This window comes from Phacochoerus africanus, chromosome 15, assembly GCF_016906955.1.
Source record: "Phacochoerus africanus isolate WHEZ1 chromosome 15, ROS_Pafr_v1, whole genome shotgun sequence".
Lineage (NCBI taxonomy): Eukaryota > Metazoa > Chordata > Mammalia > Artiodactyla > Suidae > Phacochoerus > Phacochoerus africanus.
In genome coordinates this window covers 108,382,707-108,410,388 of record NC_062558.1, presented here as the reverse complement: position 1 = coordinate 108,410,388, position 27,682 = coordinate 108,382,707, and the positions used below count along the sequence as shown (strand labels likewise).

Sequence of the window (27,682 nt, the reverse complement as noted above, 5' to 3'; positions counted from 1 at the left end):
AGGTTTTAAAGAAACAATTAAGATCGCAAAGACAATCAAGGAGTCCCAAACCGGTGCTCAGCACACATACGCCACGGAAGAGTCATGTCTCTGGGAGCCTCTTTTTGGGGGAAGATGTGCTGACTGTGCTTCCCTTCAAAGGCAGACAGCTGGCAGGGGACAGGCTAAGGACACTGCAGATGAAGTACAGCAAGTGCGAGAGAGCACGGGGGGTTGTGGCCATAGATGGATTCTGGCACCATACAGCCCACCTTAGCCTCCCCTCCAGGAAACAGGAAAACTAAGAAAGTCCCCGTGACCTTTTATTTGTAGACAAACTGGTTTGGTTGTTTGAATTGTAATACTGCCAAACCTTGGTTCTAAGCCTTTATGCCAGGTCTCTATGGTAGATTCATACAACTTAAATCTAACTGTTGCAACAGAGGGGGCTGTTCTCCTGTCCTAACTGCTAATGGAATACCTTATTATTAATAATAATGGTCAGGAAATGGCAGCTGCCTTTTTAATTGAGTACTTAACTATGTGTCAGGTACAATGTTCAACAGTAACAATCCTGAGAGGTTGATATTATAATTTCCATCTTACAAGTAAGGAAAATGAGGCATGGTGAGGTTAAGAAAATCACCTAAGGTTACCAGCTAGTAAGAGCCAGGATTCACCTTAGATTGTCTGGACCCCAAATCCCATCTCTTAAGGACTTCCATAAATGTGGCAGCCATTAGCATGCACTGGCAGACCTCCAGCTGCCAGGAGTACAACAGGCCAAGGGCCCCAGGCCTGCCCTCTGAATCCAACACAGCATTTGACCAAGCTCTGCTTCCCATGGGCTGCTCCCAGATAAAGACAGTGTGGCGGGGCAGCTACAATAGGCTGGTGCCTGGAAGACACAGGACTCCTCCAATGGCCAACTTCAGCTTTCGGAACTTTCCTTAGACCACTCCATGGTCTAGGATGCTTCTACCCATCCTTCTTTTTTTTTTTTTTTGTCTTTTTTGCTATTTCTTTGGGCCGCTCCCACAGCATGTGGAGGTTCCCAGGCTAGGGGTCGAATCGGAGCTGTAAGCCACCAGCCTACACCACAGCCACAGCAACGCAGGATCCGAGCCGTGTCTGCAACCTACACCACAGCTCACGGCAAAGCCGGATCATTAACCCACTGAGCAAGGGCAGGGACTGAACCCGCAACCTCATGGTTCCTAGTCGGATTCGTTAACCACTGCGCCACGATGGGAACTCCTACCCATCCTTCTTTCTTGCTGTTCTTCACTTGGACTCAGGTCCTCTGATGGTTTTCCTAGGTCATCCCCCCATTTTCTGTTGGAGGCACTTTCCCTCATAGAATCCCTGCATGTTTAATCCCATTTTAGTATTGCTCCTCAGAAGACCTGGACTAGCACAGTGTACCACACCACATTTCAGGGCAGTCTGATTCAGCCTGCTAGCATAAATCGGGGATTGGCTATCTCTTTATTTTTTTTAACTGTTTCTCTGTAGATTACACACTGAAAGGTTCAAAGCACAAGACCTTGCAGTGGTCCTCCCTGTGTTGTATTTTGCCCCCGTGCTGGTAACCTAGGTGGTTGGTCTTATCTCATTCATTGATTTATCCATTCACGCAAGAAACATTTATTGATTTCTCACTGTGATTTCTAGGCCCTGGGGATCCAAAGATGAATGTCAGGGAATCTGCCCTCAAAGAAATCACAGTCTAGTGGAAGAACAATTTGGTTGACAGATAAACAACTCTAATTGCTAATGACTCTTCAGTGCTTACTCTTTGTCAGGTACCTCTTTTAAGCGTTTTATATGAATCAGCTCATTCTATACTTACACCTACTGAATGGAATAGGTGGTATTATTATCTCCTTTTGCACACAGGGAAACTGAGACACAAAGAGAAGTGGCAGATGGGAAGTGGCAGCGTTAGGATTTGGATGCTCACAGAATGCTCTCATGGTCTGCTGTGCTGCACTGCCCCTTTCCCCATGCTGCCTCTTCTAAGGGAGCGTGACTGTGCCTGGGGAATGCAGGCTTCCACTGCAACAGAAACCCTGAGACCAGAGCAACTTGGTTCCCACTTTAGAAATTCCTAGCTGCCGTAGTGATCTGTTGGCTCTCTGAAGGGTGCAGATGCTTGCTTGTTGTGGATAATCAAGGCTTGCTGCTCCTGCCTGCTTGGAGGGAGCAGGATCTTTGCTGGTGTCTGTCTCCATGGCTACACGGAGCACCCTTGGGTTGCCTGACACGTACCTCCTGGATCCCATTTGACTGGCTAGCTCTAGACTACTGTATGCAAAGGTATGCTCCTGCCCATTTCCACATGGAGAATCATTTCATAGGAACTCTCATTCACTAAATGAATAATAGCAAAAAAGCACAACTTTGTCTAGCACTTTTCAGTGGGAATAAGCCTGTGTGGTAGGCCAGGCAGGTGTGAATATTCTTATTAAAATATATATATATGTTTTAATTAAAGTATAGTTGATTTGCAATGTTGTGCCAATTTCTGCTTACAGCAAAGTGACTCAGTCATTCATATATATATATACACACATACATACATATATATATATGTGTGTGTGTGTGTGTGTATATATATATATATATATATATATATATATATATATAAAATCTTTTCTATGTTTTTTCAATCATGGTCTATCCAAGAAGATTGGATACAGTTCCCTGTGCTATACAGTAGGACCTTGTTTTTCATCTAGTGAATATTCTCATTTTATTTTTTTTGTTTTTTGGTTTTGGTTTTGGTTTTTTTGTTTGTTTGTTTTTATTTTTTGTCTTTTCTGGGGCTGCACCCTCAGCATATGGAGGTTCCTAGGCTAGGGGTCCATTCGGAGCTGTAGCCGCCAACCTACACCACAGCCACAGCAACGCCACTGAGTGAGGCCAGGGATTGAACCTGCAACCTCATGGTTCCAAGTTGGATTCGTTAACCACTGAGCCACAATGGGAACTCCAATATTCTCATTTTAAAGGAGAGGAAATTGATTGAAAAGACATGATGCCCAGTGACTTGGGACACGGGACTTGAATCCAGGCCTTCTGTGGCCTCATTGAGTGTCTTCTTCCAGAACCCCTCCATAGCTGCATTTATGTTGTTAGGAAAGATTATAGCCTTGGCCTTGGTAGCCCAGGTTTTACTTATTGGGAACAATCAGCAGCTCCTGGGTTAAAGGAATTTTTATTTTGACTCACAATTGTTTAAGTGGAATTTGTATGCCGTCTTACTATTCTGTATGTTTTTGAAGCCCATCACTGAGGAGTATCACACCCCCACCCCAACTTGACCATTCTTGGAAGCCAAATACAGGATTTTAGGGTGAGAAGTGAGAGAAAGTTACCCATCCGAAAAATGGAAAGTGAAACTGACCAGTCCAGTTTCATAGTTTCAGCTGCTTAGAGTGCTAAAGGTCAGCATAAGTGGGGGCAGACAAACACCCTCTTGGCCTTTACTGGAAGTGTGATGACTGAGTAGTAGAGAGACAGAAGGGAGGTAGTTTTCTTTATAATTTCTTAAGCTTGGTCCTACCAAGAGTTGCCTTCAGCCTCTCTGTTCTTGGCAGGGTGAAAAGAAACTGCATTTTTGTGGCCTGTCCCTAACAAAAGCCCATTTGTCTGGCCTCACACCAGTAAATCCAGATATCAGTGTCTGCTTAGATTAGAATTGATTCCTGAACCAGGAAACCAAGGAGAAGCTGTTTAAAGACTAGTTATTAATGACCTCATTACAAGCCTGTGTCATGCCATTTGAGCGAAATTTACATAGAGAGAGGAAGCACATTTATAAGTGTCGGAAAGAGATGAAAAAAAAAAAGAGGAAGCCTTCGTGGGGGGCTGCGGTAGCCCCTGCTTTGTTAGCAACACTGGAATTTCCTGAAGGATGCAACTGGGGCTTGTGGACCTTCAACCCTGAGAGCCCTGATGGGGAAACTTTCTCCCCAGTGGTGGCCTTTGGAATGTAGGTACGGACAGTGCATCTTAAGGCTCTTGGTAAACTTGGCCGGTGAGGCTGTGCTTGGTTGGAGCAGCCCCAGAGATGATGGGACCAGGAAGAAATGGGTTTCTGTGAACCTGGCTCCCATGGTGGGGGTAGCAGGTTTTCCCCCGACTCTTCCCAGATTTATCCCAGAGGCTGGTTGAGGAAACTTCAGTCCCATGGCCAGGAAGCAGCTCACACATGGGAATTATTTGCCCACTGGGGTCATGTTTCTCAAGAGCAGCTGTTACCTTTGGTCAGGGAACTGGATGGGAGGTGGAAAACTTAAGTTCTTAATGTGGTTCTACCATTAAACCAACAGCTAATAGCCTAGGGCCAGCCAGTTCACATCCCTGTGTCCCCAGTTCTCCATCTGCAAAATGGAGATAGTCACATCTGTCACGTGTGTCTGGGGACACTGAAAGGAACAATGAGAACACATTAAACATTTCTGAGGCACAGCATGGTGCAAGAGCTCCAAATATTCCTTGGCTTCTCTGATGCAGATGGAGCAATGAGGCTCTAGTACCCATGAAAGTTTCTTGAAGGTTGAACTTGGGAGAGGGTTGGAGGGCCCCATCCCCATCTGGGCAAGTGGCAGGGCTGCAGGCAGATTTTGTCGTTGGTGGACCAGGGTGAGCCCACACTCTCATTGGTTGTCATGGCAGCCTCAGCTGTGGGGCTATTTTTATTTCAAGCTGAAGAGCAAGTAGGGTGAGTTGGGGAGGGGACGGGAAGAACCATCATCCTTTGCTTTAAAACAAAACAAAACTAAACTTACACTTTGAATAGCTCATTTAGAGCAACTAGGTGGGGGCTGGATAAAGGTCTTAGAGGCCTGAGGTCCTCTCCTCCTGTCCCATCCCCTTATCCTGAACTTTGAGTTCCTTGAGGAGGGCAAGGGGAATCACCTGGTGAATGAAGGAAAAACGACTCTGTCTGCGTGAGCTGGAAAAGACTGGGGTTGATGTACAGTAGATTTGTGATCCAGAGTCTCTACCAGTGCTGCACATCCACCCATGTGTAGTGAAACCAGGCAGCCCCAGGAATCTGCAGCTGGCACAGCACATCTGGATGACAGAGCAGGTCGGATGTGACAGGTGAGCCAGTCTGTGTCGGGAAAGTCAACGGCAGTGACTGTCTCAGGAAGTCAGTGTGGACTTGTGGGAGGAGCGGATCCATCCTTCCTCCTCCTTTCTATTCCTTTCTCCGCATTTCCGCCATGGGTTTATTTAAAGTCTGAATTGGGGATGTGTCCACAGGGCTCTGCCTTACCTTTTTGAGGATGGTGCTGATGAAGGCGACAAAGATAATGACTGCTGTCACTGTGATGAACTCACACTAACACCACTAGATAATCATCACCGCCTCCCTCCCCTGACTTTAGTGCCTGTAAGACATGTGGTGGGTAAGAGCCTGGCATTCCTCTGACCCTCTTAACATCGTTCCGATTGATGACCATATATGATATGACTTCGGGAGTTAGCTGGTGACTTGCAGGTTGGGTGCACTTGTCACTGTTTTGGGAGCTTTTGAAATGAAATGGGTTTGCTAGACGGGAAATTCAATACCCATTAACCAAGGTGGGTGAAAAGGGGGGAAGAAAGACCCAGGCGTGATGACTAAAATGAAAAAGCAGCCTTGATGTTTGCCAGGAAGCTGGGGGGAGGTGGGGCTGTTGCAACTCAAGGTCTGAGTCCCACCATTGCCAGTCTCTCACCTCCCCCTGCGAACCCACATGCTTTCACAGTGAAGCAGAAGCTCCTTCTTTGGGATCCACACACTTGGAATCTGGGGACAAGGCCAGGACAGAGGTCTCCCTTTGTGCTTTCTAAGGATATAACAATAGCCATGTCACTGATTTTCTAAGCTTATAGCTAGTGTAAATAAGATATACAGTAGGAGAAATGTTTTGTCTATTTCAGAACCATTTTTCTAAACATTTTGTGAACCATGCTTGTGGTATGCTTTCAGACACGGGGTTAATTATAGCATCTTATTTGCTCACGAAAGCAGATAGAGCAGGATGTTGGCTTGGTAACACTTTGTTAGCACCAGTTCATGTCATTTTACGGATTTGTGGGCACTGCTTGCTCAGAGTGTAATGGGTGGTCAGCCTTTCCCTTCTCAATTCTGACCAAGATTTACCAAAGAACTCGCTCATTCAGCTTATGTGTCTGGAATCATTTCAAAAACAAGCAAAGAAAAAATTTCAACTTTCAGAAAAGTAAAACTACGGGTTTAATCCGTATCTTACAGAATTTCCTTTATCCTGAGGAGTGTTTGCTGCCAGGTCTTCAGTGTACAGGCCAAACTCCTAGAATGGTTTTTGGGGTTCTCTCTGGCACCCAGCCTCCCTTTCCCCTCTCCCCTCACCCTCCCTCCCCACTTCATGTAGAAGGTGCCCCCCTTGCTTCCTGCAGCCCACGCACATCACTGGCTCTTATGCCTTGTATCCCTAACCGTGCCACGTCCTTAACCATACCTCGACCTTGCAAGTCCTTCCAACTCGGTACCCACATTCTCTGTGCCTTTCAAGGCCTTACTTGTCACATCTTTGGGGATATCCTTCCTTCTTTGATGCTCTAGTGGCCATAAACTACAATAGTGTTTTATAAGTCCCTGCTTATTTATCGAAATGTTTTGTTTTGAAGCTATTCCTATTCTCATTTGTCTTGGAAGTTTCTCTCCCGTGTGGTCCCCCAACTCTCATCGAGAACAAACATGTTCTCACCCTAGCACTTCTTGGGGGGAACTCAGATAGGCATTGAATATTTGTTATTCAGTGATAGGCAGTGGATGTTTGTTGAAGGACTAAAGGAATGAATTACTAATTACTAACTCAGACATTCACAGAAGGGTAATCTCAGCACCTAGATGTGATTTGCCTTAATGGAAGTAAATTAGCTTGTCTTCTTCATCCTTCAGGAAGCTTTTCTCAACTTCTCTAAACTTCTGTTATATTTTTCATGTGCCAGCACTTTTATAGATACTTAGAAACATAACTCTATTTAGTTATAGTTATGGTCTCATATTGCTTGCTGATAAGGTCTCACATAGTCCTCTCAGTTGTTTCACATGAAGCCTCATCTCCTGTTCGGTTAGAAGCTCCTTAAGGCCAGTGCCACAGAGGACACACTCTTGGGAACCCCCGTGGTGTTCTCATCATGTGTGTTCAGTAGATACCTGCTAGGTGATCTGGAAACTCCGGTTTCAGAACATTTTATATTGGGTTTTGAGAAATAGTTGTTTGATGATTTTACTGCTGTGGCTTAGATAGGATGGATGAGCATCAATAATAGCTAAGAAATCTCATCCTGAGTGGAAAAGCCTCCAGATGTTTCTCCAGACCTCAAGCAGCTCTCTGTACTGCTCCATCTGTGTGATGGTTAAATTTCTGTCCCGACCGAGATGCAAATGCAGAGGGAACTTAGCCCCTTTCTTTTGTGGACCACACTGAATACGTTGTTTGTCTATTCGTTTCTGCATTCTTCTAAAAAATCTTGGAATCTCCTTCACTCTTTCTTTTATCAGCCACACTGGAAGTCTTAGATGCAAATCGATAATGTCTTCCAACTTCATATCAACTCAGAGACACATGGACCCCAGACAGCCCCAGTGACCATTTCTATTTCATCCCATTTTTGACTAGGTTGGTGGAAAACTCTTAATGCTCAGTTGAAATTCATCTCCTTAATTTCCTTTGTTCACGTTCTCTTTCCCTGTCATCCAAAACTCAAAGAAAATAATTCATTTTTCTGCTGCAGGCCTTCTTCCTGCCTTCCCACCTTTGCTTTACCTTATTTTAAAAATCACGAATAAATTTACCTTGACAAAACCAAAGCAGCAGAGCATAATTCAGCTTTTGCCAAACTTCAGTTGTTTGAGGATCATCAACATGGATTTTGGTTTATCTTTTTTAACAGCTTTATTGAGATATAACTTATATGCCATACAGTTTGCCCATTTAGAATGCCCAATGGTTTGGGAGATAAATTAAATTATCAATTTTTAAAAATTATGCAAGATACATATAATACTTGGGCATTTTAACCAACTCGAAGTATACAATTTAGTGGCATTAATTATATTCCCAATGTTGTGCAATCTTCGCCACTATTTCCAAAACTTTCCATTGTACTCTTAATATTTTCTTTAGGGTAGTCCCCCCCCCCCCTTTTTTTTTCATTTCTAAAAGGAAACTTTGCCACTACAATTGAAAAACCAGTATTTCCTGACATATACAGGTACCTATAAAAATAAAGACAATAGGAGTTCCCGTCGTGGCGCAGTGGTTAACGAATCCAACTAGGAACCATGAGGTTGCGGGTTCGGTCCCTGCCCTTGCTCAGTGGGTTAACGATCCGGCGTTGCCGTGAGCTGTGGTGTAGGTTGCAGATGCAGCTCGGATCCCGAGTTGCTGTGGCTCTGGCGTAGGCCGGTGGCTACAGCTCCGATTCAACCCCTAGCCTGGAAACCTCCATATGCCACGGGAGCGGCCCAAGAAATAGCAACAACAACAACAACAAAAAAAAAAGACAAAAAAAAAGAAAGAAATAGCAACAGCAACAACAACTACAACAGCAAAAAGACAAAAAGACAAAAAAAAAAGACAATAAAAACCACACAGCGGTATTAAATTCTGCGGGACCGTCATGGCTACAGAAGCCTGTGAGCTTAGGGCCTTGTTCCCTCTGTGATGCAGAGGGAGATGAGCATGTTAAGGAGAGATTAAAGACGTCGTCCTACTTAACCGAGCCTTTCTTCTTGATATAAGTGGACTGAAAGAATTGGAAGGGGGCTGCTTTCTTATGATGTAGCTCGGTGTCACTGCCTATTTGCTGTACCCTTTGGGATCATCTCCAGTATACCAGGTACATGGTTCCCAGCGTGGGAGATGCTATCAGAGTGCATGACAGCATGCATGTGAGGGTCAGTTTTCTATACAGTGTGCACTGTGTGATTCGGACAATTTATTTAAATTTCAGTACCCTAGTTTTCTCATCTGGGAACTGGGCAGAATCATTCCAATTTCTTAGTTGTGATAAAATAGAATCACTTTATATTAAGGGTTTTGCTTATTTCTCGGCCTAGAGTAAATGCCTCAACAATAGCAATTACGGTCATTTTGAAAAAAACGATATCTGTTTATAGTACTTTCCCCAAAGCTTAGTATTACCTTACTAGAGAAGTTAGCTGGTGTACCCTGGATAAAAACACTTCAAGATCATTCTCTGGCCCTCCTTACAGTACCCCTTCCTCAGACTATCAGAAAACAGTCCCAACTGAATGCCAGGCAAGGCACAGGAAAGAGGCCGTAAGCACTGTGATCTGAACACTTAATTGGAAAGTGAGACAGTGCAGCTTTGGGGCAGAGGCCCTTGAAGCACAGGGGCACTGGCTGTTTTGGTTGGAGTGCAGTGTCTTTTGAGTTAAGCCCCATCCTTGGAATGTACCTGTTGGCCATGGTAGCAGGTCATGGCTTCTCTAACTAGGGCAGCATCGCTCAGAACAAGGCAGGACCACCAGGTGGTGGTGAGTAGAAGCCCATGTCATGCCTCACGAGCTGCACTCACAACCCCAGACTAGGAATAGCAAGTGACTCTACTTCCTGCCCCGGTCCTCTTCTACAAAGGAGGCAGGGGGTCCACTTCTACAAAGGAGGCAGGGCATAGACACCTGGGGGTGAATTCCCGCTCTGCCCCTGGCTTACCTGCTGTATGACATGGCCTGGGCCACTTTAATCCTTCAGGCTTGGTGTTTCCATCTCTAAAATGGGAGATTTCTATCTCACAGGTTGATGAGAAATAAATGAGATTAAGACTATTAAAGCAGTCACTATAATATTCAATTGTAACTTTTATTGTTATCATTGTTAGTAAGATGTCTGTCACCAACCCTCTTACCACAATATTAATAAATGGCCACTTTTATCATTATCATTATTAGTAATAGTAAGGAGTCTGTCACCAGCCCTCTTACCTACCATGACCTGGTCCTTGTGGTTTGGTGTGGGTCCAAGTGCATGCGTATACTCAGTTCACTTAAAATTCAGTTTCTTTGCATCCAAATAATGTTAAACATTTTTTTAGATTCTCTTGTGAAGGAAAAAAATTATGAAGCTTTAGTGTTGACAGATTATTATGCTGTTGTTGAAATATGTATAAATATGTTCAACTCCTGATGCATATCATTCTTTCCTAACTCCAAAAGCAAAACAAATGAACCAGATCCAAATACAGGCATAAAATAATAATAAAGGCAAACAGACTACATTTGTTTTGTCATAAATGATGGTGGTCTGCTGAAGTAGCATCATGAACATGGCACGAGGCTCTGGTGCCTGCTGAGTCTGTCAAAGGGGCTTGCCACAACCCCCCTGTGGGAAAGCCAAGAAAGGCTTGGCTCTCCACCGCCTTTCTCTATGTGAAGCTGTGTGTGGGGAAACCTTCGTGTGTTCACTGGGCACAAATGCCTCATTTGCATGTCATCCTGCTCCCCTGTCTTCTTTCCTCATTAGCCTTTGACATTCAGCTTCGCACCGCCTAGGTGCAAAACAATTACACACACACACACACACACACACTCACACACACAGAGGCACCACAGCCCTGTGGCTAGAGCCACTTATAATGGGGTCATCCCAATAACCTGGAATGTCTTCATATCCCATGTTAAAGGCATTGTCATCTAAATGAAAAGCCCAAGCACTGACTCCCATAAAGACTGTATCTGAGGATTTGGGGCAGATACCATTTTTGAGAACATGGATTCACATCCTGCCCAGACCCCCAAGGGTTTGAAGCAGCCTCCAAAATTAAACACAGCATACAAAAGAAATAGGCAAGACCAAGACCTGGATGTAAGTGTTAACAATGGATAAGAACCAAAGTTGAAACCGAGCTACCTGGCAGCAAGGGCAGAAGGGGAAACACCTTGTTGGCTTGTTCTTATTGTCTAATAAGAGAAAGCAGGCAAGTTCTCTGGAGAGACAAATTTTCCTGCCACTGAATTCAAGGAGCGTTTGCCTCATGGGTCCTTTATAGATGAGCAGGTTGCACAAAGAAAGTCTTTTCCTATATTAGTCTCCCCAGAGTTTCTCCAGGCCTCATAAGAGCTGAGAGGAAATTGTTAAATTTTAAAGCAGTAAGGATACTATTGGGTGTCTTAATAATACTTTAACTGGAGAGGATCCTGGGGGTTGGCAGAGTATCTTCGCTCCAACATTTATTTGAATCTTGGGGAAGCACAAATGGTGTTATTTTCAAGGTGGGGAGGGGGTGAGAGGAATCCCATATTCAAGTGGGAAACTTTGGGGCCGTCTCACTCTGGCAGGTGGGTTTCAGTGGTGCTTGTATCTAGGCTATTTCCTTCAAAAGAAACTGAATCTGCTGAAGTGGTTGGACCCTGGTCCAGTCCATGGTGTGCTGTGGAAGAGGCTGATGTGGCTGAAGGAACGTTAAGCAATGGTGCGATCCATCAGCGCCACCAGAATCGCCCTGCAGAGTGAACGGCATCCTGCCTGACTTCTTGAAATGAATTCGCTGCCAGTAGGTAATTCATTTCAGGTGACTAAATGAATAGACCTCTGGGAAGAAACTGTCTATAGGGCCCATCTGAACACTGAAGGGCTGTTCCATTAGGACGAATCTCATCATAAATGATGCCAAACTGGGGACATGATGAGCCAAAAGATTCAGCTGCTATTTTCTCTTCACTCCGCCCCCATTATCAAAGTGCTTTCTCATTGTGGAAAATATAAAAACACATGAAAGACTGAAAGATAGGAAGGAAGACAAGAGGGAGGGAAAGAAGTATCAGGCACAATCTAACCATACATTTTCTTTTGACCTTTTAAAATGCATTATCCTTTATATAATTGGTATCTTACACTGTAAGATATATGATTTTACATTCTGCTTCTTTGATTAACATAATGTCATAAGCTTTTACTTAAAACTTTGAAAATAATATTTTTAATATCCTCTCGTCAGACAGGTTGCTTTTCATTTTTTTCCAATGCAAGCAGTGATTTAGCAGATATCTCGTCTACATTTTGAACATTTATTTTCCTCCTTAAGAGAGATTTCTACGGAGTTCCCACTGTGGCACACTGGATCAGCGGCATCTTGGGAGCAGTGGGACGCAGGTTTAATCCCTGGCCTGGCACAGTGGATTAAGGATCCGGCGTTGCCGCAGCTGCGGCTTAGTCTGCATCTGCAGCTTGGATTTGATCACTGGCCCGGGTACTCCATATGCTGAGGGCAGCCTAAGAAGGAAGAAAAAAAAAAAGAGAGATTTCTAGAAGTAGAATTATGTGTCCAAAGGTATAAAACATTTTAAAGACTTGCTCTTTCTCTGTCTATGGACACATGGCTTTCCAGAAAGGTTGCACCATTTTATTTTTAATTCAGCTACAAACGAAAGTAACTACCTCACCTTCAAATATTAGTAATTTCAAAAGGTGAAATACCAGCATGTTATTTTTATTTGCATTTCCATGATAGTGATAATGAATGATATTTAATTTTTTAGAGGGGAAAGTAGATTTTATTTTCTTCCTTTGTGAGTTATCAGGCTTCAGACATTTTTAAAGAGATTTCAATGAACTCTTCACATGTTAAGGAGATTAGCCCTTTGGCATATTTATTTCAAATTTTTAACTATTGCCATTGAATTTTCAGTAACAATTTAATGAGATATAATTCAGGTAACATACAGTTTATCCATTTAAGGTATACAATTCAGTGATTTTTTTTTTTTTTGTATATTCACAGACTTGTGCAACTATCTCTGCAGTCAATTCTAGAATATTTTCATCACCTCAAAAAGAAACTTAACACCCTTATCTATCATCTCCCAGCCTTGCCCCCTCAAGACCTCCAGCACTAAGCAACTACTAATCTACTTAATTTTTTTTGTCTTTTGTCATTTAGGGCCACACCCGCAGCATATGGAGGTTCCCAGGCTAGGGGTCCAATCAGAACTACAACTGCCGGCCTACACCACAAGCCACAGCAACTTGGGGATCAGAGCTGCATCTGTGACCTACACCACAGCTCACAGCAACGCCGGATCCTTAACCCACTGAGCAAGACCGGGGATCGAACCCCAGTCCTCATGGATGCTAGTCAGGTTCGTTAATCACTGAATCACAACGGGAACTCCACTAATCTACTTTCTATTTCTATAGATTTACCTATTCTAGACATATGGTGGTATTTGGAATCATGTTATATGTGGTCCTTTGTGGCTGGCTACCTTCACTCAGCATAATGTTTTCAATGTTCATCTATGTTGTGGGTATAATATTGGTATTTTATTCCTTTTTACAACGAAAAAAAATTGTTTATCCATTCATCAAAGAATAGACAATTGGGTTGTTTCCACCTTTGGCTATTATGACTAATGGTGCCAAAGCATTACAATTTAGTTTTTAGGTTTTTATAAATTTGTTTACTAAAGTTTTAAATTCATGTCATCAACTCTATTGCTTGTTTGGATTGTATTTCTTCAATTATTTAAGGTAAACAGATATTTTCCCAAAACAATGAGATTTTCACCCATATTTTTATCTTTTTAATTTTTAAAATTTGTTTTATTGTTCATTTTATCTTCAACCCACCTAAGTTTTACTTGGTGTGTATAAGAATTAGGAAGACTCTAAGTAGTCTGTCTGTCCCTCCATCCCCCACCCCAAATAACTAAATTTTTCAGCATCATCTGCTGAGTCATCCTTCTCACCAACCATTTCTTTATTTTGTACTGATTTTTTTTTTTTTGGTCTTTTTGCTATTTCTTTGGGCCACTCCCGCGGCATATGGAGGTTCCCAGGCTAGGGGTCGAATCGGAGCTGTAGCCACCGGCCTACTCCAGAGCCACAGCAACGCCGGATCGTTAACCCACTGAGCAAGGGCAGGGACCGAACCTGCAACCTCATGGTTCCTAGTCGGATTCGTTAACCACTGCGCCACGACGGGATCTCCTTTTTTTTTTTTTTTTTTAATTTTGTACTGATTTTTAATGCTTTCTTTATCATGTGTTAAGTTTTTATGAGAATGAAGCTTGTGTTTGGGGTTATCTACTGTATTTAATTGCTCTTTAATTTTTAAAATAAATTTAATGTAAAATAAAACTATCCTTTATCATTTTTTTAAACTTTAGTAGAAGACAGAAGACCTACATAAATGGAATTTTCCTAGATAGGAAAATTGGATGTTATAAAGAAGAACATCATGGAAACTACAATTTAAAATTCAGGAGTTCCCGTTAAGGCTCATACTTAACGAATCCAATTACAAACCATGAGGTTGCGGGTTCAATCCCTGACCTCGCTCAGGGGGGTTAAGGATCTGGCGTTGCCAATGGCTGTGTTGTAGGTCACAGACATGGCTCGGATCTAGCTTTGCTGTGGCTGTGGTGAAGGCCGGCAGCTGTAGCTTCGATTAGACCCCTAGCCTGGGAACCTCCGTATGCCACAGGTGCGGCCCTAGAAAATACAAAAAAAATTTTAAAAATTAAAAAAATAAAATTCAATGCAAGGAGGGGTGTATGACTTGTACTATAACGTTTTATTTGAAAAGTGAGAAAGTTTTTCCCCCCGATTATTGTTTTATTTAGATTTTCTACTTATTTTGAGATAATGTTGGTAATTTATATTTTTCTATAAACATGGTATTGAAATTTAAAAACCCTCTCAGCATACAGTTTCTCACATCAGTATGTTTCTAAAATTAGGAGGTCCCATCGTGGCGGCAGTGGTTAACGAATCCACTAGGAACCATGAGGTTGCGGGTTCGGTCCCTGCCCTTGCGCAGTGGGTTAAACGATCCAGCGTTGCCATGAGCTGTCGTGTAGGTTGCAGACGCGGCTTGGATCCCGCGTTGCTGTGGCTCTGGGTGTAGGCCGGTGGCTACAGCTCCGATTCGACCCCTAGCCTGGGAATCTCCATATGCCGCGGGAGCAGCTTAAGAAATAGCAAAAAGACAAAATAAATAAATTAATTAATTAATTAAAAAAAAAAGAACTAAAAATTATTCTCCATGTCTGCTGTGATCATCTCTTTCTTATTTGGTTTATTTCGATTTCCATATTCTTTCCTTGATTATATTTACTAGAGTTTTAACTCTTTGGTCAGCTGACTAATGGGTCAGTAATTTGAGAGAGAGAGAGAATTTCTTTTTTGAAGCAATAGACTGTACTCCGAGTCTATCCCAAGGAGATTCTACCTGTACAATAAATTAAGATAGGTAATTGGCAATAGTTGGTACCCATCACTCCAGCCACTCGAAATAGTGTCAAAACAACTCTAGAGTAATACGTGGTTCCAGGAAGCTTCTAGTGGTTTTAAGTAACTGACTGAATGTTTTAAGTCAATGGGGTTATTTTCTCATTCAGGAAAAACCTGAGAAATGGCATGATCTAGGCATCTAATAATGCAAAATTAAAGCTTCATATGGTGTTATGTAATTATCAAGACAAATAATATTAATTATCCCTGATTTTTTTGGCTCTTTTCTTTCCCAGGTTCCCATGGTGGGTGGGAGTTGCTTGGGTTGGCATGTACAGCTCTGTCCATGGGTAGGACCTGGTCATTTTCTTTTTTTTTTCTTTTTTTTCTTTCTTTCTTTTTTTTTTTTTTTTTTTTTTTTTTGACTTTTCTAGGGCCGCACCCATGACATATGGAGGTTCCCAGGCTAGGGGTCTAATTGGAGCTGTAGCCACCAGCCTACACCACAGCCACAGCAATGTGGGATCCGAGCCGTGTCTGTGACCTATACCACAGCTCACAGCAATGCTGGATCCTTAACCTACTGAGCAAGGCCAGGGATTGAACCCACAACCTCATGGTCCCTAGTCGGATTTGTTAACCACTGAGCCATGAAGGGAACTCCAGTCCTGGTCGTTTTAGAAGTAACTGGTAAAGGAGGAACGGGTGTCGGGAAGGGCAGATTCAGTGAAGAAAAAGGTAGCCTTCAGTTAATTTGGTTTGGACAGCCGAGAAGTGGGGAAGACTACTGCAGTTAGCCTTTGCAGGAGGGTAATTAACACTGAGTGAGAGGGGAGGTCAGTGGGACTGAAGAGAAAGGAGGGGTAGAGGAGCCTGATGCTCCAACGCCAAGCGATAAACAGCATCACCTTCCTCGGACCCTTCAAGGACCTTTGCCCCCCTCTCAGCACTAAGTTCTGCCTGGATTCCTGTTGTGCAAACAAGGTCAGAGACCAGGCTGCACTCAGCCTGACCTTCTGGAGGAGTGTGTCTTGGGAGAAATCACAGAGGGGAAGAGCAGCAGGAGTACATTCCTCGCTGTCCATCACACTCTGGGGCTGTGTGTAGACATCTCTCAGCACACATGTCAGACTCGAAGACAAGACTCCTGTTGTAGCTGGGAAGCCTCAGCCCCTCTCCTGGCCTGAGCAGGTCCCAGAGGCCCTTGCTTCACTGTTATAGCAGTAGGACACAGTGGTCCTTGGTTCCCCAGCTCTGCTCTGCCTCCTCAGCCTTTGTGGTCCTAGGAGCACAGCCTCTCCCTGGCATGACCTGGGATCTAGGGTGCAAGCCTGTGTTACAGCTTTCTGTGGGGCCATAAGAGTGGCTCGATCTGCTGTCCCAGCTTTCTCCCAGGACGGATTACACTCCTTCATGGAAGGGCAGCCTGCAGGAATCAGCCAAGTTAACCCATTTAGACTGGGGGCTTTCTGAAGGCAGCATGAATGTCTGATTCACCCTAATGTCCTCTCAGTGCCTAACACGTCTGGCTGGCTGTGTAAGTGGCTTAGAATTGGAGAAGAGCAAGCCCAAGGAAGGGACTAGATGAGCCTTCCCTCTCCTTGTAACCATTCTTAACCATTTTGCTCCTTTTTGTTTCTCTTGAGGATCTGGTCAAGCTTAAGATTATCTCCAGAGAAATTTAGGCAAACACACAGATGCATGAGCACTTCCTCATGCGTGCGTGCATGCACACACACACACACACACGATCTTGCACACAGATACAAGTACCCTATCAATTGATCAACTCTGGTTAAGAGCCCCTGCGTTAGAGCTCTGGTAGGTTCCACTGACCCCATCTCAGCACCAACTCATTCTGTGCCACGCCCCATGCATCTGCACACCCCTGCTTGCCTGCTCTGAATCTGTGCACACTCTGATCTCTCCACAGCAGAGATGTTGGTTGTGGCTGTGATTTGGAACCCGGTTACACTCTAGGATTTGTTGAAAGCCATTGCTTTTTCTGTTGCTCCAGAGGGAGTATATAGGCTAGTTTTGACCTTGAGGAATAATGGCCTCCTGGAAAGCACAGGTTTTACTGGATGGTCAAAAGATGACCTTTAAGTGGACAGCCCATTCTTGACCCCATCTTTCCCCACAGTCACCAAAGCCAGCCCTGCAAGAAGTGCAGAGGTAAAGCTTCCAGAAGTCTGTTGTTTGAGACTAGACCTGCCAGCCTCAGACAGCAGCCTGTGTCAGATTTTTTGGCTTTTCCCTCCATCATCATCCTCTTGCTGTCACCCCAGCCTTGCGGCCTCATGGTGGTTGACTTTTTCCTATGAGGTCCTCTTTCATGATTCCTGAGTCACTCTCTTCAGCTTGTATTTGTTTGGAGCCATTTCCTGTTTGGTAACATTTGGGGTTTAAATGGGGTGAAACATGCCCAGCACTTCTTCCTTCTCTCCATTCAGCAGTGTTCTCTGTGCCGTAGATTCTGGCTGTGACTCAGTCACTGACACTGAGACCGAGGACGAGAAGGTCCTTCCCTACTCAAAGCAGCAGTGCCTGCCACTGGAGACGTCGCCTGGGAACCTGATGGTGGGTGCAGCCGGACCGCATTCGCTGTGGGGTAGGCACTCCTGGGCCTGGGGGGGGTGGATGTCTCTCAGAGCATGGACTTTGGGGCTTTCCAGTGGATGTGTTCATTGTGGGAAAGGGAGCAGGGCTCTCCTGTTGCAGCTCAGAGTAATCCCAGCCTTCCTGTGGGGTTTCCTGTTGATCAGCTACCCTGGGAACCCCAGTGCCTGGGCCCTGAGCACATCTTACACCTTTAAATCAAAGGGAGAGGAGCCCAGGAATGCATGAATGTGTTATCAATCCAAGACATTAAGTTCATGGATCAAAAACTTAGAAGATGTTGGAAACCAGCAGACGTGAACATTACAAGACACTGACATGCCGGCCCTGGAGTTAGAGGCCTGGGTCTGTTCCTGCCAGCCTAGCGCTGGGAGGAAGGAGAGGTAGGGAATTTGAGAGCTTGCTTCTCAGTCAACTGGCCCCTTTCATGGCCCAAATGAGTGCCTCGGAGCTTGACAGCTGAAACTTACTGGTCAGCATTGCTTGTAAAGGGTTAAGATTGATGCTGGAGTGTAATGTGATTAACATTTTCAGGGGTGGTGCCTTGAAGGTGATGGCCGACTGATAGGCCACTGTCATTTGAATCCTAGAATAGTATTGATAGCTTTTCATTAGCTTTCCTTTCCTGATGAGAAATGTGTGATGTTGCTTCAGAGCAGTGAAACACTTTCTTGTGGGTTGGAGCCCCGTGCCACTGTGGGTTCCTGGAGATGAGCGGTTGTGAGAGCCATGGCAACGGGAAGTCCTAGCCTCCCTGCGCTTGGGAGTGGTTTTCCGCGCAGCCTGAGGCCTTGAGGTCTTGGGCAAGGGCCCTCTCCGTGGGGGTTGTGAACTGCTGCTTTGGGCTGGATTGAACTCAGGCATGCTTGGTTTAGGCTGCAGAGTGTGTTAAAAATTGGACATGAAATTCTATTTCCAGCTTCCTTTGAATCAGAATCTGGTGATACAGGTCTGAGATGAGCAGCTGGACTGAGCAACATTTTATATGAGGCTGTGGCCAGGCTTTTGCAGGCATTTCAGTGTTCAGTCCCCTCATACTCCTTCCTGCCTCCCCCACACCCTTCCCGTTCTGAGATCGGGCTGGTGGATGCCTTTAGGGGAGGAAACCAAAAGATGAAGCCCCTCCCCTCACATACCTCCCTGGTTTTCCAGGCTCTGGCTCCTTTTCCCCCCACTGGCTCCCGCTGACCCAGGATTTTCACTCTGCCTGCTCCAGGTCTCTGGGTCCTGGGGCACCTGGGCTGGAGTTGGGTCATGACTGTCAATAGGGAAGACTCACTCATTCTCTCTGGCTCCTTGGGAGAAGGAGCAAGTGCAACAGGGCTGAGCCTGTAGGGAGAGTCAGGCCAACCGCAAACGCACATCCACCTTCAGCAGAGGCTCTGTGAGCCGGGACCACATGCCCTTCACCTACTCTGGAATTATGACTCTTGTCATGAAGGCCTACTATAAGGGCTTGATAGCAGAACCTTGCAGTGAACATTTGTGGATAACCTATGGCCAGAAATGTCTCCTTTCCCCCTGATTTTTGGAGGCCCTGTCCTTCAAAGTCTCAAGAGCTTAACCAACATAACCAGCACAGTAAAACAAATAATTCCGTTTGGCAGGTTCAGGTGAGAGATCTCAAAGCAAGGTGAAATAGCTACTTGGGCGGCTCAATGCCTTGGGAAAATCAATCCTCCAATAAGTTATTTTTGTCCATCTAAGAACAGCATAATTATAGAACCCAAGAGGGCTTCCCAGGCTGATGCCTCTCACTTTGTAAGGTGCATGAATCACCCAGGGGTCTTGGTCAAATGCAGACTCTGGGTTGGTGGGTCCAGGAGGAGACTGAGATTTTGCACCTCCTTAGCCTCACTTTGAGTAGCCGAGCTGGTCTAGAGTAGTGCTTCTCAAACTGTCTGTGGCAAAGAACTGTTTCCTAATTTTTTTTTTTTTAATTTCCAATTCTGCCCTGGACTAATACTTTTATAATATACAACAAAAAAGAAATGCTATAAAAATTAAATACGAAGACATATAAAATGCAAGCCTCAAGTTTAAAATTATTAGATTGAACAGACATAAAATTACTCCATTAAGAGAAAATAGTTTCAAATGATGCAACTGACAAGGGCTTAATCTCTAGAATATATAAACAACTTATACAACCCAACAGCAAAAAAAGCCAATCAATCAATGGAAAAATGGGCAAAAGGACTGAATAGACATTTCTCCAAAGAAGATATACAGATGGCCAGCAAACACATGAAAAAATGCTCAACATCAGTGATTATAAGAGAAATGCAAATCAAAACTACCATGAGATACCACCTCACACCAGTCAGAATGGCCATCATTAATAAATCCACAAAGAACAAGTGCTGGAGGGGCTGTGGAGAAAAGGGAACCCTCCTGCACTGTTGGTGGGAATGTAAACTGGTACAGCCACTATGGAGAACAGTTTGGAGATACCTTAGAAATCTATACATAGAACTTCCATATGACCCCGCAATCCTACTCTTGGGCATCTATCCGGACAAAACTCTACTTAAAAGAGACACATGCACCCACATGTTCATTGCAGCACTATTCACAATAGCCAAGACATGGAAACAACCCAAATGTCCATCGACAGATGATTGGATTCGGAAGAGGTGGTATATATACACAATGGAATACTACTCAGCCACAAAAAAGAATGATATAATGCCATTTGCAGCAACATGGATGGAACTAGAGACTCTCATACTGAGTGAAATGAGTCAGAAAGACAAAGACAAATACCATATGATACCACTTATAACTGGAATCTAATATCCAGCACAAATGAACATCTCCTTAGAAAAGAAAATCATGGACTTGGAGAAGAGACTTGTGGCTGCCTGATGGGAGGGGGAGGGAGTGGGAGGGATCGGGAGCTTGGGCTTATCAGACACAACTTAGAATAGATTTACAAGGAGATCCTGCTGAATAGCATTGAGAACTTTGTCTAGATACTCATGTTGCAAACAGAACAAAGGGTGGGGGAAAAATGTAATTGTAATGTATACAGGTAAGGATAACCTGACCCCCTTGCTGTACAGTGGGAAAATAAAAAAAATTATAAAAAAAAAGAATAAAAGCAAGCAGTATTTTTTAAAATGTTAAAAAAAATTACTCCATTAAATTGCTATAAAGGTTTATAAATATTCACCCTTGGTTTTTGTCATTTGTCTTGTTGAGACTCATGCCATGCAGTCAATGCCTGGCACTGGACTGCAGACCCCACCCCCACGCTGGAACAACCTCGTTAGGTGGAGCTAGGGCTTTGGGAGCTGGGGAGACCCTCTGGCTCAGCACCCAATAGAGGACCCAGGAGGGAGAGGGGTCAATGACTGGTCTCCCGTTCCAGGCAGAAACTACTGTCTACGTCATTGTGAGATGTAAGTTGGATGAGAGAGTGACAACGGAAGCTGAATTTACTCCTGAGGATTCTCCCTCAATAAGGGTGGAAGCCAAGCTGGAGAATGAATACACTGTTTCCGTGAAAGCTCCCAGTAAGTATCCCCATTTACCTCCAGAAATTAGACATCATGTTAGGGAAGAGGCCCCACTTGCTTTCTTTTACTAATCCTGTCTCTATTCAGCCTCTAAGAAAAGTGAGCCAAGATTTGGATTCGGTTGCCATGTTCTAAAGGAAGAGGAAGTTGCAGAAATGTACATGTATGATGGGGGGGTGGAGTGGATATATGAAAATGTTTATCTTTATAAAGTTAATTATTAGCATTCTTTGAAATTAGAGAAAAGTAGGAAAAAATTTATCTGACACACTACCACCCAGTCTTTTCTGCTTTTGTTCATAATTTTTAGAAACATAAGAGTTCTAGCAGTATCTATTACTCTATGTTCTGGTTTTCCTTACATAATCTTAATTTATTCATCCTTTTACTCCTGTGCCATTACATGGACTTTGTACCTTTCCATTTTATAACAATTTTTTTTCTGTTACAAAAGTAATGTGAGTTCAATGCAGAAAACTCGAAGAATGCAATAACCATAAAAGAAAGTAGATAGAAAATTACTCACATGTCCCCCCAAAGGAAATCACTGGTTTCTGTATTTTCCCACATCTGCACACATAGCTTCATACTGTCTTATAACTGACTTTCGATACCTAGAAATACACAATGAGTATTTTTCCATGTTAATAAATATTCTTTTATAACAGGATGCTTAAATAGTTACAAGGTAATCCATTGTATAGATGTACCATAATTTATATAACCAGTCCCTTGTGTTGGACCTCTGTCTTAAAACCATAATATTTAAAACTGTATAATAATTGAATAGAAGTGTCATCTTTTAATTTTTCATTTCCTCGTTGTTGCATATTTAACTTCTGATTTCTTTATGTCTTATTTTAAATGATGATGTAATGAGCATCTTTATGCTTGAAGGGTTTTTTTTCTTTTGTATTTAGGATTATTTCCTCAAGATTATTAATTCCTGAAACCATGGGAATTTTGAAAGGGTCTGAAAGATGGTGCTTAATCGCCTTCTGAAATATTACCACTCTCAAGTTTATTTGTTATATCATCACCAACATTAGGCATTGTCACTTTGGATATTTTTAATAATTTTGTATGTTTTCTAAAAGTAGTCCATTGTTTCAGTTTGCGTTTCTTTGATTATTAGGTTGAATGTTTTTCCATGTTCTTTGCTTGTTGCATTTCCTCTTTTGTGAATCGAATCTTTGTGGTTGGTGTATTTTTAATTTTTTCTTTCCCCCTCAAAACCCCTTCCTGTGGTGTAGAAGAGAGAGAGAGTACCCAGGGAGGCACATAGTAATGACGGCAACAGAGCTAGTGAATCAATTCTACTGGTCTAGGGAGGTTGGGGGTGGGGGGTGGGGGGCAGAAGTACAGGATTCCCCACCCCCCCCTGCCCCCGCTGCTCCCCGCCCAACCCCAGGATCCCTCCCACCTTCTGGTGACCACTGGCTGTTGTATAGAATGCTTAAAATCCAACTCTTCTTCTGTCTATTGCACCCCTGCGCCTATAGTAATGAGCAAAACAGATGAAAATCTTCCGAAAGTTAAATCGAAGGCCCAGTGAGGCTAATTCCTCTGACTCAGAGCCCTCCAGTGTGTTAATCTGTTCACTGCTACTTCTACTCTTTCCCTTACTTCGCTATCCTGCAGTTCACCTCCAAGATCTTTCTTCCGGCCCCCAATTGGTTTACGGTTAGAGTAAACCCAAGATCACTTTTCCCTATACCCTTGTTCTATCTTTTAAAAAAGGGAACAATTTTATAGTATCTTTTTTTCTGTTCAGATCTTTCATCTGGGAATGTTTCTCTGAAGATATATTCCGGGGACTTAGTGGCATGCGAAACTGTTATCAGCTATTATACTGACATGGAGGAAATTGGGAATTTATTGTCCAATGCTGCGAATCCCGTGGAGTTCATGTGTCAGGTAAGGGTGGTGAAAGGAAACCAGAGTTTCCTGGAGGTGGTGTTTCTGCTCATGGTTCATCAGCTTCATATCTGCTAGATGAGAGATAGCTGGATTTAAAATTTGACTGTCTTCACTTTTGTATTTAGGCCTTTAAAATTGTGCCCTACAACACAGAGACCCTTGATAAACTGCTCACGGAGTCCCTGAAGAACAACATCCCTGCGAGTGGGCTGCACCTCTTTGGAATCAACCAGCTGGAAGAAGAAGATATGATGACAAGTAAGTCAGCAGTCAAACGTCAGGACACCAGCCATATGTGGATTCCTGCCTGTTGATTTTGGTGTGCAATCAGCCTGCGCTTAGGCTTTCTGCTGGTTCCTGCTCTGTAGTTCATCCTTTGAGAAGCAGTCATTCTTCACTGGCTAGCCAGAGATTCTTCCAAATCGTAAATCCAAATATCTTACCCCCTTGCTAAAAACCCTTTGTGGTTCCCTTGCCTTCTAGATAAAGTCCAAGCTCCTTAACCTGTTACAAGCCCTTAGCAACAGGCTCCTGCTATGTGCCTCTGCTCTCATCTCTCTCCATTCTCTCCCTTGGCTTCTGTGCCCTACTCTAGGGAAGGTATGAACTGCTTTTCCCTAATGAAAATCCCACCCTTCCTCTTGCCACCTGCACCCACGGGAGTACAGTTTCCTCCTCTGCTCTTCCTGTGCAGCTGAGGAAGCCCTTCCTCAGGTAGGTTCCATCTACATGCCGCAGGCTCCCCGAGCATGTTGGGAACTAGTGCTCTTCAGCTGTGTCTGTCTTCTTTGCTAGGCTGTCAGCTGGGTGAGGACAGGGACTGTGCTGTGTGGCTCATTGTAGGCTCAAAAGAAATATTCGCTTGATGGGGGAGGAGCAGTCTCATGGGCATGTGTGACATGCCGAGAGCTGGGAGAACCGCTTGCATGGGGACTGTGCCCTGTGTGCTGGACGAGAGCCTGTTATGGTGCTTCTATGGACACTACTTTTCCTTTATGCCACGACTGCACTGCACTGCACATTGGGATCCCAGTCCCTGCTACCCATGCCTGCATTCTGTCCTTCCTCAGAACCATCAAGTCCTTCTCCCATTGCCTCTCCCCATTTTCCTACTGTGGAATGTTGTCACATCACTTCCAGCAGGCATTGATATTCTCTGTTCTTAAACAGGAGCGAGTATTTCATAGCCTGACAATCACGGGGAATCCTAGGGACATTTTTGGACCCTTTATTCCAAGGATCATATCCTGGTTAATAGAAGCTGAGTTTGTCTTATTTAAAAAGCATATAGGGAGTTCCTGCTGTGGCTCAATGGTAACAACCCTGACTAGTATCCATGAGGATCTGGGTTCGATCCCTGGCCTCACTCAGTGGGTTAAGGATCCAGCATTGGCATGAGCTATGGTGCAGGATTCGGCTTGGATCTCACGTTGACGTGGCTGTGGCATAGACTAGCAGCTTTGTCTCCAGTTTGACCCCTAGCCTGGGAACCTTCTTATGCAACAGGTGCAGCCCTAAAAAAAAAAAAGCCAAAAAAATTTATATATATATATATATATATGTGTGTGTGTGTATATATGTATATGTACATAAAAATATATGTATGTATATATATCTATCTGTTTACCTATTTATCACTATTGGGCTTAGAAATTAACTTTTATGAAGAGAAAAGATTTGTCCCTCAATTGCACAACACAAACCTGTCTGCTTCCTTGGTTGAGTTTATCCCACAGTGTCCAGATATTAGTAGGAGGAGAGATCATGGGAATCCAAGGACTCTCAGGATTACTTTGCTTCCCACCAATGAGAGGGTTAAATGACATCCTGCATTAATGCTTCGTCCAAAACCTTCCCTGGAGTTCCCGTCATGGCTCAGCGGTAACGAATCTGACTAGTATTCATGAGGACGCGGGTTTGATCCCTGGCCCCGAGCATTGGATTAAGCATCCAGCATTGCCATGAGCTGTGGTGTAGGTCGAAGATGTGGCTCAGATACTGCATTGCTGTGGCTGTGGTGTAGGCCAGTGGCTACAGCTCTGATTCGACCCCTAGCCTGGGGACTTCCATATGCTGCAGGTGTGACCCTAAAAAGCCAAAAAAACAAAACAAAACAAAACAAAAAACTGTGCTAAACAAAGAGCTCACTGAAAACCATCTTATTAATCCTCCCATGTCTCTTTGAGATAGTCCATAAATATTTTCTAGTTCAAAACTAAGGGCTGTGAGAATGCTGAATAACATGCCCAGGATTACTTGGCACACTTTATGAACTTGGAAATAAGAGCTAGGAAGATGGACTTCCTTCTTTTAATCAGCATAAAGCAATTGTTTTAAAGTGCTCTGAAATTTGCAGAGAAGGTTAAAACATGGTCCCCGTTGTACTTTGTGGCTTCTATTTAAGCCTTTAGAACATCAGCAGATTTTTGAACTGGTATTATTTCTCAGGATTCTCTGATCCTTTTAGAGAAAGAAGGTAGAATGTTGATTTTAGATTTGCTAATTAATTGACATATCATTTCTTCTGTCATCTGAGGACATAATCTTCGGTGATGCTGCAGAGGAAGCTGTGAGATGTTGGGCAATCAACCAAGAAGTAGGGATTGAATGCCTGTTGGGTGCCACACTAGGCTTGTCAGCTTCATCTCTATGAACAAGGTGCCCTGTGCCTTCCTTTTTATCTGTTCATTGTTTTCCTTGATAACTTTTCAGATCAGAGAGAGGAAGAGCTGCCTACTTTGTTGCACTTTGCTGCCAAGTATGGGCTGAAGAACCTCACTGCCTTGTTGCTCACCTGCCCGGGAGCCCTGCAGGCCTACAGTGTGGCCAACAAGCACGGCCACTACCCCAACACCATCGCGGAGAAGCATGGCTTCCGGGACCTGCGGCAGTTCATCGACGAGTATGTGGTAAGTTCAAGGCGGGAGAGGCCTCAGCGCTGGAAGTACATCCTGTGGTCCCAGGGCTGCTTTCTCACCAAAGACCTGGGTGGACTTCATCACTCGCATGTCCTCATGTGCCTCTTCTGGCAGGGCCAGTACAAGTGAGCTTAAGGGATGAGCCCTGGAGTCACATGGATCTGGGGCCAAATTCCTGTACCAACACTTGTCAGCTGACTGTGGGCAAATCTTCTCTCTGTCCTCTCTCAGTTTCCTAACATGCAGGAGGAGGATAATAATAGGTCTACTCCTAGGAGTGTTTTGAGAGTGAAAGGAAGTAATGTGTGTAAAGCACTGAGACCCACCCTTGAAGAATTTACAGACGTTTATGGGGTAAATCTGCTAAAGGTTGATGCTCATCCCTTTTTCCCAGTCACCTCCCCACCTACCTCCAAGGTACCTTGGCAGGATGCTTCCAGCTGCCATGCCCACCATCAAGCCCAGGTGAACTGTGTTAGGCTTGGTTCCTTCCTTAGGATAGACCATAGTAGGAAATCCCATTGTGGCTCAGGGGTAATGAACCCCGCTAGTATCCATGTGGGCGTGAGTTTGACCCCTGGCCTTGCTCAGTGGGTTAAGGATCCGGCGTTGGCAGATCTCATCCAATGCCTAGGCCTTGTTCCATGCCCTAATATTGCTTCCATTGTTTTGGGGGCAGCTGCCCTTCGAGGCTCCTTTTCTGGTTTTCTTCATTTTCACACTTAATGGTAGTGATGCGGGAAGAGCTCAGCCTCTCACATGGGTCTGTGGCCTCAACAGGAACAGTAAACACAATCCAGTCTTGCTCTTTAGGAGCAAGACTGACACCTCAGGAGCAAGACTCACCCACAGGAGTGAGCCTGACACCTCCCCCAGACACTTACCTCTCTGCTCCATACTTGACAATTACAAGGCAGTGACTCACTGAGATGTACAGATGTACAGAGAGGGCTCCCCCAAATTTGAGGGGGTGATAAAGCGTATTAAATGAATAGAACAGCATGAGTGCCTGTTTTGGTATCATTGATATAAATGAAGCTAAAAGGTGCTCACAGTCCAGGAGTATTTACTTGGCCTTACTTTGAAGCCACACAGGTATAAAATGTGGTGTTTCATTTCCCTGAAAATAGATGTTTTTAAGGACATAATGTGATCATAGTCATGACTGCTATTTATTGAATTTATTTGATAGGCAAACGCTTTATTTCCTTTAATCTCACCATAGTCTTTCAAAGTTGACAGTATTGTTATCTCTCTTCAACAAAGGAGAAAAAGGGCTTAGAAAGGCAGAGGGCCCCACACTAGTTAGAGTGGAGATGGGATTTGAACCTAGTTGATGCTGAAGCTGGGGCTTGTTTTCCTACTCTATGTCACAGGGATCTGGAAAGATTCACTGACAGTTTGCATTGAAGTTAATCTGGGTCACATTTCTCACATCATCTTTGTTCTCTGACTAGAATCACTTCAACCAGTGTATCCT

At 44.0% G+C, this 27,682-nt stretch overlaps 1 protein-coding gene across 1 annotated transcript in view; it reads left to right on the top strand.

The window, feature by feature from the left end:
- The window catches only part of PIK3AP1 (phosphoinositide-3-kinase adaptor protein 1), a 122,647-nt gene that overhangs the window by 42,541 nt on the left and 52,424 nt on the right, over positions 1 to 27,682 (top strand). The window contains 6 exon segments of the mRNA XM_047761949.1: positions 17,698 to 17,807; positions 17,809 to 17,835; positions 21,217 to 21,361; positions 23,139 to 23,281; positions 23,410 to 23,542; positions 25,997 to 26,193. Of these exon segments, the coding sequence (XP_047617905.1) occupies positions 17,698 to 17,807; positions 17,809 to 17,835; positions 21,217 to 21,361; positions 23,139 to 23,281; positions 23,410 to 23,542; positions 25,997 to 26,193 (755 nt within the window).